The sequence below is a fragment of the Hemitrygon akajei genome, chromosome 13 (genome assembly GCF_048418815.1).
Source record: "Hemitrygon akajei chromosome 13, sHemAka1.3, whole genome shotgun sequence".
Taxonomy (NCBI): domain Eukaryota; kingdom Metazoa; phylum Chordata; class Chondrichthyes; order Myliobatiformes; family Dasyatidae; genus Hemitrygon; species Hemitrygon akajei.
Window position 1 is genome coordinate 43,207,482 of NC_133136.1, and position 12,952 is coordinate 43,220,433.

Below are 12,952 nucleotides of genomic sequence, written 5' to 3' on the forward strand. Positions count from 1 at the left end.
GCATATATTCAAACGTGCACATCTCTGAGCTCCACATTTATTCTACTCAGCTTTCTAATCAACATGTTGCTGCTGTTGTTCCACACTGACACAGGATGACAGGAGCACCCTAAGTAGGGGATCAAACGTTTAAAGGTCAACCTTTAACAAGGTGGATAAAAGGCAACTGCTACAGAAATACATAGCATATCCACTTGTCCATTTCAATGAAGCACCATGAAAATTGTTTGATATTGGTTTATTTTAAATGTAAATTAACAAAGAAGGTGATTACTAATGTGCTTTAAAAGAGAAGCAACTTATCAGTGGAACTCCTTGCCTCATTTCAGAATGGTCCAATTCATAAAAAAGTCAGTTATGGAATTTTTTTCGAAAACATTTTTGTAATATATGACATAGGGGAGTCAGCTTGCAAACATCAAGATCCCAAAGGTCAGCCTAATAATGACCATTTGTAACCAACCTTAGCAATCGTCCACATCCACCACATTTTTCCAATAGTTCTCAGGTTGAATCATCTTTGACAACTTGCTGCTAGGGTGTCTCAACAGATGGAGCAAGCCTCACACAGTGAACTGGCTTCAGCCAAAGATTCTAGGGCTCCACTTGCAGATCAGCCTGATGACCTATTGACAACTCTCTGCTATCAAAGAACTTTGAACAATTTTTAAAGTGTGTCTGATCAACAAAGGCATTTTGTAAATATTCAATGGGCTTACCAATTTGAAAAAAATTCAGAAACTAGAAATATTTATAAATATTAAGTAAAATTAAAAAAAACTCCTTATCAAGCACGGTCACCAGCCTCGTTCAGATTAAGGTGTTTGCAATATACATGCCAGCAATCCATGAACAAAGCTGAGAGACTGGACATGAGGATTACCTCAGCCTTAGGCTCAGTACAATTATGCTCTGTTCCAAAGTCTCATGATGATTTCGGCATGAGTGTGGGAGCTCAAATTCACCTGTACTATCTAAGCTACAGCTCATTCTTGATGTCTGCATTGTAATGCATAGCTATAGAGATCAGGACTGAATTGTCCCCTGCATTGCAATAAGCCAATGCATCCCTGTGGGACTATTGACTGACTATCAGTACTTCTGAGCCCATTTGTTTAACTTTGAGGTAGAGCTCTGCACACAGGTTCAAATCCTACCATGGCAAATTGAAGCCATGAATTAAAGCTGATTTTAAAAAATCAGCTGTGAAATGGTAAGCATGAATCTACTGAATTGTTGTTGAATCCCATTTTGTTCATTAATGTCCTTCAAAGAAGGCAATCTGTGACTCCAGTCCAGTACAGTTGATTTGTAACTATACCCTCAATTCTGTAGTGATTAGGAGTGGATAATAAACACCAGTGGATTGGGCTGTATTGAACATGACTCTAAACTTATTAACTTTTAGCAAGGCTCAGAGTAACAAAATACCTTTAATACAAAATACCTTGTTCATACTATTCTATTCCTTTGAGATGAAAGATGTCAAATAACAGATCATGACTGATCTTCTGAGGCTGCTTGCTCTTGCTATATACCTAACATTTTTAGCAACTGGCTGCAGAATAATTTGGAATATATTTTCATATAATTTATATTGCTGCATCCTCTCAGCACAGCTCACAGAATGAGAAGAAGGAGGGATTAATGATTACTGCTGATCTCTGCCTTTCAGACAGCTTTGAATGACCTCAGTCTAGGGCAGAAGAAAATCTGCTTCTGTCCCTCTTCAATCTAAATCATTTATTTCCTGTTTCCTCTGCTTATTGATTTATTTATTTCACATAGTTCTCCCACCTCAAATTATTTCAGTCCTTGTTTTACCACTCCATTATTTATCCCATGTCCCTTTCCTAACTGCATTCTTTATTCTAGTTCCTTCATTCTGATCAATTATTCATTTAATGTTAATCTTCATCCCATGGTATATTTATTCCATTCTGTCCTCCACCAACTTATTACTGGCAAGTTATTTGTCACACTTAAAGACTGGCAAGATCTCCCCTGCTGAACACATATTGGATGTTATCATTCTATCAGAATGCCCTGATACCAAATCTTTAACAACGGCTTTGATGACTGTAACCACAATGGATGTTATGTGCTCCTTCCCTGGCAATTACAGAAACTGATAAACATTTAGAATGTAGAGCATAGAACTGTGCAGCACATTGTGTTTTTGTCTACTGCGTCTGTTTTCTTCACTCCCTTCAGTCTGGTATGCCATGATTTTCTCCAATTTCCCTTCTGTTTTCCTATGGATACTCTATTGTATCTGTCTTTACATTTTATTTTCCTTAGTTTTGTAGCTGAAGTTGGTTGCAAGTGGATTATGTAATACCTTACCTCCAGAATCTCATTGATTCCTTTCTCAGATTTACTCCTTTGTTTATCATGCCCTCACTCAGTATAACTCCATCTCCAATTCTACTGTTTCTATTAATATAGAAATCTTTAAATCAACTTTTAATTGCCATTCTGCTTACATTTTTACACTCCTGGAATAGTTTTTGGCTTATAAACCATTTTAATTCTGTGTGATGATTCTTCACGGCTTTAGAAGCTTTATATTCAATTTCCTTTCTAGGCTGCTTCAAGCAAAAGTAAGTGGCATTATGTTTAAAGCATTTGTCCAATGAATTCAGTATCACATCTTTAGAGGAACTCCTAACCACATTTAAACCAATTGTCACTGAAATGATACTTCCCAAGCACTTAAGCATGAAGATCTGATTGGATTTTAATAACTGCTCAACTCTAATATCAAAAATGATCACATTGTGATCACTTGTATTTAAAGCCAAAACACTCCTACAAGTTGGCATCTTAATCATTCTTCTTACTCAATCTAGCCTAGGATGATTTATCAATGGATTGGCTCTTTTATAAATTGATTCTTAAAGTACTTGCTCAAGAATTCTTGGAATTTATTTCCTGTCTAAGTAGTAGAAATATAATCTTCCAGTCAGTTTCACATAAATTGAATTCTCCACCTAATAAATATACTTAGCTCATTAGCACATGGCATCTGAAGTTTGGCCTACATTTCTTAATTATGGTTTACACCCTGGCCTAAAAGTCTACTTAAAAAGCTAAGGGAACTTACTTACATGACTATATAATGATTTTGCCAATACATCTCTGTTTTTCTCCCGTCCAGTTTTATATCTTTCCTTTTATGTGCTTCAGTGCTGCAGTTAATTTAATTTGCCCTGTCAGCTTTTTTTATGATTAACTATTTTTTCTAAACTTTTTGTTTTATTCTACTTATTTATTTCACTGACAGTAATCATTCCATCTTGCTACTATTCCAATTAATTTTAATCAATCATTCCCAATAAGACCTTCAGGTTATGCAACTTACTTGGCAGACTTCTTGCAATTATATTGGCTCAGATCCAATGCTTCTGATCTTCCATATTAGCTTGACTTGAGCAACAGTTTTCAATCACGCATTAATACATTGAATTGACACAATGAATGTCTACAATGTTTGGCAAATGTAATAATACATTAATATAACAAAGGAATTGGACCTCAGCAGCTCAGAGTGGTTACGGCTGACAGTCCAAGCATTTAGGATTAAGGTAGCCAAGGAATAATACATAATGCAGAATTATCAGTTCACTATTTGTGTGCTGGAGGGAAGAAAAGCTCCCTGCAACCATAGACAAAACACTAGTCAAAGAACAAAATAACTGTACACAAATACAATTACCCATCCTGTGTAGAAAATAGCACTCATGGCTGTTGTGCACATAAAATCCATTTCATTCTGTTCTTAAACTGAACTATCTTCAAGCTATGACTACTTCCTAAGCCATGATATCTATTGTTTTCTAATATTCTTTCAGAAGCCATTTTATTAAAGTATGATTTCAATATTTAAGTGAAATTTATGGCTTTTCGTTCTGCATTGTTTAAATTTTTATATAAGCAATTGTAACTGTCTCACTTACACTCTCACTGTTGGCAGCTGCAACGCTGTTAGTTTTATTCATGTCGAAGTTTCAGTTATCCTGTTTTTACAGCTTTCTGCTGATTTCCAAACTTCCACGGTCTCAAATTAAAGTCCACTAAGATGCTTCACTGAAAATAAAAATTATTTTAAAGATGCTTAATAAAAAATAACATAAATCAGAATAGCAGAATAATTCAATTCAAACCAAGGTATCAAATAAAAACATTTAATAGATTATACTCATTGTTGTAGCCTGAATAAAACAATTTGGCACCAAAGATTATAGAGCTAGTGAATATTTATGACTTGTGAAACTAATTGTCTTTCACACTTATGATGGGTAAATCATAAACACTGCTGATGAAGTAACTCTGCAGGGATCAGAGAGAAAATGTCAATATGCTAGGGATATCCAGAAGGAACTCTTTGGTCAATTATTCTTTTAAATAGTTGCTGTAATATCAACCATGTCATATTTCCTTAATCAATACTACTTTTGAATGAAAAGAATAAACATTTGAAAATAAATGCTGCAAGGACAGCCTTTTAATGTGACATATTTTTAATCTTTCATAACTTTACAAAGTCAGAAATGTTTGCATATAAATTGAGGAAAAGACCCTACCTTCTAACCCCTTGTATATATTGATTGACTTATTTACTGGGGGTGGGGAGGAAAATGAGGGTGCAATAGTGACAGGTAATTCAATTGTTAGAGGGATAAGCAAGTATACCTGTGGTCTTAGTCATGGCCGCGGGCAGATACCGTAAAGTGCCTCTCTGGAAGCACATTCACGAACATTGTTAGGCAATTGCAGAACAGCTTGAAGGGGAGAGTTAATAATTAGAGTTCATGGTTTGCATCAGTATCAAGGACAAAAGGTGGAAAGATGGATGGAGTCCAGCAGGCAGACTTACAAGAGTTAGGGAAGAAATTGAAAAAGTACAATCTCAAAGTTTTTCTATTATTCTGGGTGACACATGGGAATGTAAATGTAGAAGTAAAAGATCATTTAGATGATTCTGTGGCTGGAGATGGTGTGGGAAGAATGGCTATAGATTCCTGAGGAATGGAAATGGTTTCTGTGGAAGGACCTCGACAATTCATAGGGATTAATTTGCTCAACAGGAAATTTCCTAGTGCTAGAGTAGTTAGGAGGAGCTGGAAACCTGAAGGTAGAATCAGTAGGGAGCAAAAAAAAAGAAGCTGGAAACAGAAGATAGTGATTAGCTGAGGGAGTAGTTACAAAAGTAAAGAGGCGACATTAAAAGGTGGAGGGCAAGGATATCCAAGAGTATATCTGGAAGGGGCAGGCTGAATAGGATTAAGGGTGCACCAGCAAATAGAAATAGAATAAGGAAAAATTATGAGATAAGATTAAAGCATAAACACACAAATAACCGGGAAAAACAGTACATACAAGATAAAGGTCACTGTAAAAATTTAACTGAGATCCGTAAGAAATGGAAATGAGATAACAACTAAATCTAGTTTAAGCAGAAGTTGTTGAGGTTGGAAATATAATGTGGAGGTTAATACAGATAAATAAAATAGGGGAGGATTAGGCATTAAATATTCCCAGATTCTGGAAAGTGATAAAAGGCAAGAAAGGAAGAGGTACAGCTTTATTGTTTAAAGAGAATATTACAGTGCTGGAGAAAGAAGATAGCAAAGAGATCTCAAAGACAGAAATTGTTTGTCATCGTCATAGAATTGTGAAGCAGAGAAACTGCATCTTCAGCCTTTCACATTCTTACTGACCTTTTTGTTCTTCCACGCCACTCCCATTTACTTATATTACAACCTTTTATGCCTTGCCCATTAGGTACCAATCTAAATGTTTCTGAAATGCAGAAACTGCATCCGATTCCACCATGGTCCAGATGTGTAAAAAAAAATCTTATCCTCAGATCCTCTTTAAAATTTCTTTCTCTGACTCTTATTTTCCACATAAACACCACAGGAAGAAGACTTTTACTTCTAATGAAAGCCTCTTATAATCTTCTGTACTTTTATCAGATTGAGCTGGAGCTACAAAATATTAGAGAAAACATTACACTGCTGAGCTCACCAAAAAGTGAGAGAAATGCAGAGGAGCAAATATGCAAAGGAATTGCAGAGAAGTGCAAAAACTAATTATTAAGGTGGGCTTTAATTATTTAAACTTTTCAGGGCAGAAAGGATGAATAGTTTTTAAGGTGGACCAGGATAATTCCCTGGTATATTGGTCATTCATTGAAAAAGGAAGCACTGCTGGATCTGGTCAGGGACATGAGATGGGTGAGGTTGGCCAGGTTTCTGTGGCGAATATATAGGAGAGAATGACTGTAACATCAAAGGATTTAGATTCACTACAGAAAATGAGATCAAGAAATCCAAAGAAAAAGCAATTAAGACTAAAGGTTCTGATGAAGAGTCTTTGATCTGAAACATCCTCTGTTTTGCTTAACACAGATGCTGTTTTACTGAAAATATTTTCAACATTTTTGGTATTTGTTTCAGATTTCAATGGGATGAGGAGGGATAAGGCCAAAGTAAATTGAAAACAAAAACTGACAGGCAGAACAGTGAGCTGCCTTTAAAGAAGAGATGGTTGAGGTGCAGCTGAAGTGGATTTCCATGCAGGACAAAAGAGAAACAAACTGGCATACAGCAAATACATGCAGAGCTCCCTGGACGAAGGACGAAATAGAGAAAGATAAAGCAAAAAAAAAAGGCTGCAGATGAAAAGTACTGGACTGTAAATAACAGTGTGAACCAGGCTGACAGAAAAATCAGAGGGAGTGTGAAAAATATAAACTGAGACAAAAGAGTATACAAATGAAAATCCAAAAAGTTCTGGAAGCAAATAAACAATACAAGTGTTGTACGAGGAGGAGTAGGCCACTCAAAATCCATGTTGAGGCCACTATAAAAGGCACTGAGTGAAAACGTTGCAATTGTGTTCACAAAGGACGAAGTTGCTTCTGAAGAAAACATGAACTCTGCCTTGTTATTCCTTTATTTTTACACTAGCTATTTATTTGGTAATTTATAGTATTGTATGTCTTTACACTGTACTGGTGCTGCTAGACAACAAATTACACCATCAGTGATAATAAACATGTGCATTCATCCCTTCCCACTAATCTTCCTCCCTTTGTCCTTTCCGGCACTTATCCCTTACAGGCAGCCCAAGTGTTACACCTCCCTATTCACTTTCCTCCTCTCCTCCATCCAGAACCCCAAACAGTCCTTCCAGGTGGGGCAACACCTCACCTGCAGACCTGCTGGGGTTGTCTACTGTATCCACTGCTCCCGATGTGGACTTCTCTACACTGCCGAGACCTGTTGTAAATTGGGGGACCACTTTGTCAATCATCTCCACTCAATCCGCCAAAAGCGGAACTTCCCAAATATTTTTTATTATTATGCATTTCAAGATCCTGCTGTTGCAAAATGACAAATTTTGTGACATATGCCAATGATATTAAACCTGATTCTGATTATGAGGATAATAGAAGGTTGCCTCCTTTGGTGGAGACCTTGAGGATCAGAGGACACAGGCATGAAAGCAAAGGGATTGGATTTAAGAATGTGATAATAAAATGTTTATATCCAACTTGCAGCTGAAATCTGGAATGCACTGACTGTAGATGCAGTGAAGACAAGTTCCATTGTGGTCATCAAGAGGAGTAAATATAGAGCAGAGAAAAATAGAAAGGCTGTGAAGATTGAACTGGTGGGTGAAAATAGAGAGTCTACGTAGACATGATGAACAAAAAGCCTCCTCTTGTGCTGAAGCTGTTCCATTAATCTTCAGTTTTATAATTTCAAACATTTGATTTGTTATTTCAGGTCTGAGCATTCATATTTTTGTTTTATTTCTGTTCAGTAATATAAAAGCAATAGTAATACTTCTGCAATGACAGCGGGATTTATAATTTATATTTTCTTGCAATTGAATCACAAAGATAAAAAGCCAAGGTTCAAACCAAAATATAATGGGATTATGAGAAGACTCTGTAATTTGGGGACTGCTGGTTTATTGATAGCAAGGCTTGTATTTTCACACTTTGATCACTGAATTCAGGAAGAAGGTAAACTGTGGTGCTGTTCTCATTGATGGAGACTTTTTCATTTCAACAATCTTGATGTTCTGAGGAGAAGTTTCTGTCAGAACACAAACAGCAGCAATCTGTGAGCCAAAGTCATAGCAGTGAAATGTTGTCTCAGCAAAATACTTGAAACTCCAAGAACTTTCATGGGAATAAAGATCCACAAAATACCAGGATCATTTTATACTTGGCATACATTCAATAGTTTCATTTTGAATCCAAATTATCGTTACCTTCAGAGGACTTTTTTGATGATTTTTTTCTCAGAAAGAAAATTACAGTTCAGCTCACATGTACAATGTAATTAAATGAAAGTCATTCCATATCAATAAATCACAGCATTTATACAAGAATTCCAGTAAGAGCTGCGTCAACATTGTGGGAAAATCTTGGCTACCACTGGTGCAGAAAATCAAAGTTTGGTTCTCATCTTATCAACTGGGGTAATGCTTAAATTTGGTGCAATGGTTCCTGAACTTTCATAACCTGTTTGTTTTCCTTGTTGTTCGATAGCAAAGTTCAGATGGCACACGTATGAAATAAAGGGGAGTAGATTTAAGAATTTTCAAATCATAAGATTTTGGTTGGTAAATAAATAATGGATGCTACAGATTTTGGTGACATCATTACATGCATAAAGTATGTTAGGAAGATAATATCAGTACTGGGATGAATCACAAGAGAAAGTACCTAGTAGTAACCACAAAATAATGACAAACACTTACAAACTTGTTCAAACATACAATTTAGGTAGGTTTATTTTATAATCACATCTCTAACCTTCAGGTTCCATTTAAAGTTCAAAATATATTTATTATCAAAGTACATATATGTGACTATGTACAACCCTGAGATTTATTTTCTTGCTGGTATTCACAGTAAATGCAAGAAACACAACAGGACCAATGGAAGACCATGCCCAACAGGAGAAACACTCAACGTGCAAAGGATAACAGATTACAAATAGAAAAAGAGAAAAAAGAAATAATAAATAAGCAACACACACAAAATGCTGGTGGAACTCAACAGGTCAGGCAGCATCTATGGAAAAGAGTGAACTGTTGACATTTTGAGTCGAGACTCTTTTTCAGTCCTGAACATCGACAGTTTACTCATTCCCATAGATGCTGACTAACCTCTCCAGCGTTTTGTGGATTGCTTTGGATTTCAAGTATCTGCAGATTTTCTCATGTTTGAAGTAATAAGTAAACAAACAAACAATAAATATTGAGCACATGAGATGAAGAGTCCTTGAAAGTAAATTCAGTGGCTGTGGAACAACACACACAAAATGCTGGTGGAACACAGCAGGCCAGGCAACATCTATAAGGAGAAGCACTGTCGACGTTTCGGGCCAAGACGCTTCGTCAGGACTAACCGAAAGGAAAGATAGGTAAGAGATTTGAAAATAGTGGGGGGAGGGGGAAATGCAAAATGATAGGAGAAGACCGGAAGGGGTGGGATGAAGCTAAGAGCTGGAAGGGTGATTGGTGAAAGTGATACCAAGCTGGAGAAGTGAAAGGATCATGGGACGGGAGGCCTCGGGAGAAAGAAAGGAGTGGGGGGAAGCACCAGAGGGAGATGGAGAACAGGCAAACAACTAAATATGTCAGGGATGGGGTAAGAAGGGGAGCAGGGGCATTAACGGAAGTTAGAGAAGTCAATGTTCATGCCATCAGGTTGGAGGCTACCCAGCCGGTATATAAGGTGTTGTTCCTCCAACCTGAGTGTGGCTTCATCTTGACAGTAGAGGAGGCCATGGATAGACATATCAGAATGGGAATGGGACGTGGAATTAAAATGTGTGGCCACTGGGAGATCCTGCTTTCTCTGGTGGACAGAGCGTAGGTGTTCAGCGAAATGGTCTCCCAGTCTGCGTCGGGTCTCACCAATATATAAAAGGCCACACCGGGAGCACCGAACACAGTATACTTATAATTGCTGAACAAGCAATTGGCTTCAATTGGTGTACAATGTATTGTTGATATTCGCTGGGTGAAATTCTTCCCTTATATGAGATTTGTGAACAATATAACTCTAGTCCATGTTCCACAAAGCCAACAAAAAGGCAGGCATAACTGGAACCCATGCGGGTGCCCATGGCTACAGTCCATGTTTCAAGTCTATACGGGTATCAGTTCCCCTCTTTTCTTTCACTACATCGATGACTGAATTGACGCTGCCTCCTGCACGCATGCTGAGCTCATCAACTTCATTAACTTTGCCTTCAACTTTCACCCTGCCCTCAAATTTACCTGGTCCATTTCTGACACCTCCTTCCCCTTTCTTGATCTTTCTGTCTCCATCTCTGGAGATGCCTTATCTACTGATATCTACTATAAGGCTACAGACTCTCACAGCTACCTGGACTATTTCTCTTCCCACCCTGTCTCTTGCAAAAATGCTATCCCCTTCTCACAATTCCTCCGTCTCCACCACATCTGCTCTCAGGATGAGGCTTTTCATTCCAGGACGAAGGAGATGTCTTCCTTTTTTAAACAAAGGGGCTTCCCTTCTTCCACCATCAACTCTGCTCTCAAGTGCATCTCTCCCATTTCCTGCACATCTGCCCTCACCCCATCCGCCCGCCACCCCACTCGGGATACGGTTCCCCTTGTCCTTACCTACCACCCCACCAGCTTCCAGGTCCAACGTATAATTCTCCGTAACTTCCGCCACCTCCAATGGCATACCACTACCAAGCACATCTTTCCCTCCCCCCCCCTTTCTGCTTTCCGCAGGGATCGCTCCCTACGCGACTTCCTTGTCCACTCGTTCCACCCCCCCCCCCATCCCCTCCCACTGATCTCCCTCCTGGCACTTATCCTTGTAAGCAAAACAAATGCTACAACTGCCCTTACACTTCCTCCCTCACCACCATTCAGGGCCCCAGACAGTCCTTTCAGGTGAGGCGACACTTCACCTGTGAGTCGGCTGGTGTGGTATACTGCGTCCGGTGCTCCCGGTGTGGCCTTTTATATATTGGCGAGACCCGACACAGACTGGGAGACTGTTTCGCTGAACACCTACGCTCGGTCTGTCAGAAAAAGCAGGATCTCCCAGTGGCCACACATTTTAATTCCACGTCCCATTCCCATTCTGATATGTCTATCCATGGCCTCCTCTACTGTCAAAATGAATCCAAACTCAGGTTGGAGGAACAACACCTTATATACTGGCTGGGTAGCCTCCAACTTGATGGCATGAATATTGACTTCTCTAACTTCCGTTAATGCCCCTGCTCCCCTTCTTACCCCATCCCTGACATATTTAGTTGTTTGCCTGTTCTCCATCTCCCTCTGGTGCTTCCCCCCACTCCTTTCTTTCTCCCGAGGCCTCCCGTCCCATGATCCTTTCCCTTCTCCAGCTCGGTATCACTTTCAGCAATCACCTCTCCATCTCTTAGCTTCATCCCACCCCTTCCGGTCTTCTCCTATCATTTCGCATTTCCACCTCCCCCCACTACTTCCAAATCTCTTACTATCTTTCCTTTCGGTTAGTCCTGACGAAGGGTCTCGGACTGAAACGTTGACAGTGCTTCTCCTATAGATGCTGCCTGGCCTGCTGTGTTCCACCAGCATTTTGTGTGTGTTGTTGTTTGAATTTCCAGCATCTGCTGATTTCTTCGTGTTTGTTCAGTGGCTGTGGGAACAGTTAAGTGTTGGTGTGAATGAAGTTATCCTTTCTGGGTCAAGAGCTCAATGGCTGAAGAGTAATAGTTGTTCCTGAACCTGGTGGTGAGTCCTGAAGTTCCTGTAACCTTTTCCTGAAGGCAGCAGTGAGGAGAGAGCTTAGTCCCTCTATGTTGACATAGATTCAATGCCCTTTTATGCTCTTCTTGAAGCAGCTGCCCCCATAAATCCACAAGTCAAAGAAATATCTTAGTCTGTTAACGTATTAAAATGTAGCATCCTAAGTCAAACTTGCAGAGCCACAGACAAGAATCTTCCAAGTGGATGCTGCTGTCACTCAAATTATCAACCAGCTACTGATTGCTCAAGTCCAAATATCACACAGATGTATTGAAACCAAACAAGGTAGAGATGGTAACGCACGCAAAATGCTGGAGGAACTCAGCAGGCCGGGCAGCATCTATGGAAAAGAGTACAGTTGACGTTTCGGGCCGAAACCCTTCAGCAGGACTGGAGAAAACAAGATGAGTAGTAGATTTAAAAGGTGGGGTGAGGGGAGAGAAAAACACAAGGTGATAAGTGAAACCGGGAGGGGGACTTGTGAAGTAAAGAGCTGGGATGTTGATTAGGGAAATTGATAATGGGCTGCAGAAAGGGGGAATATAATAGGAGAGGACAAAGAGCCATGGAAGAAAGAAACAAAGAAAGGGACAAGCACCGGAGAGAGATGATGGGTGGGCAAGGAGATAAGGTAAGAGAGGAAAAGGGGATGGGGAACGGTGAAGGAGAGGTGAGAGGGCATTACCAGAAGTTCAAAAAATCAGTGCTCATGTCATTAGGTTGGAGCCTACCCAGATGGAATATAAGGTGTTATGCCTCCAACCTGAGTGTGGCCTCATTGCAACAGTAGTGGAGGTCATGGATAGACATATTGGATTAGGAATGGGAAGTGGATTTAAAATGGGTGGCCACTGGGAGATCCTGCTTCTTCTGGTAGACAAAGCGTAGGTGCTCGGTAAAGCAGTCTCCCAACCTGCGTTGGGTCTCACCAATATACGGGAGGCCACACTGGGAGCACCAGACACAGTATATGACCCTAACAGACTCACAGGTGAAGTGTCGTCTCACCTGGAAGAATTGTTTGGGGCCCTGAATGGTAGCGAGGGTGGAGGTGTAGGGGCAAGCATAGCACTTGTTCAGCTTGTGCCAAGAGGGAGATCAGTGTGGAGGAATGAATGGATAAGGGAGTGATGTAGGGAGC

The 12,952-nt window shown here is 39.6% G+C and overlaps 1 protein-coding gene across 2 annotated transcripts in view; it reads right to left on the reverse strand.

Annotated features, from left to right (window-relative positions):
* The window catches only part of pde4d (phosphodiesterase 4D, cAMP-specific), a 1,157,264-nt gene that overhangs the window by 1,017,273 nt on the left and 127,039 nt on the right, over positions 1–12,952 (reverse strand). For both annotated transcript variants that reach the window (XM_073064478.1, XM_073064489.1), the window contains exon 2: positions 3,960–4,089. In XM_073064478.1, coding sequence (XP_072920579.1) covers positions 3,960–4,001 — 42 coding nt within the window. In that variant the 5' untranslated portion in view covers positions 4,002–4,089. The remainder of the gene's footprint in view (positions 1–3,959; positions 4,090–12,952) is intronic.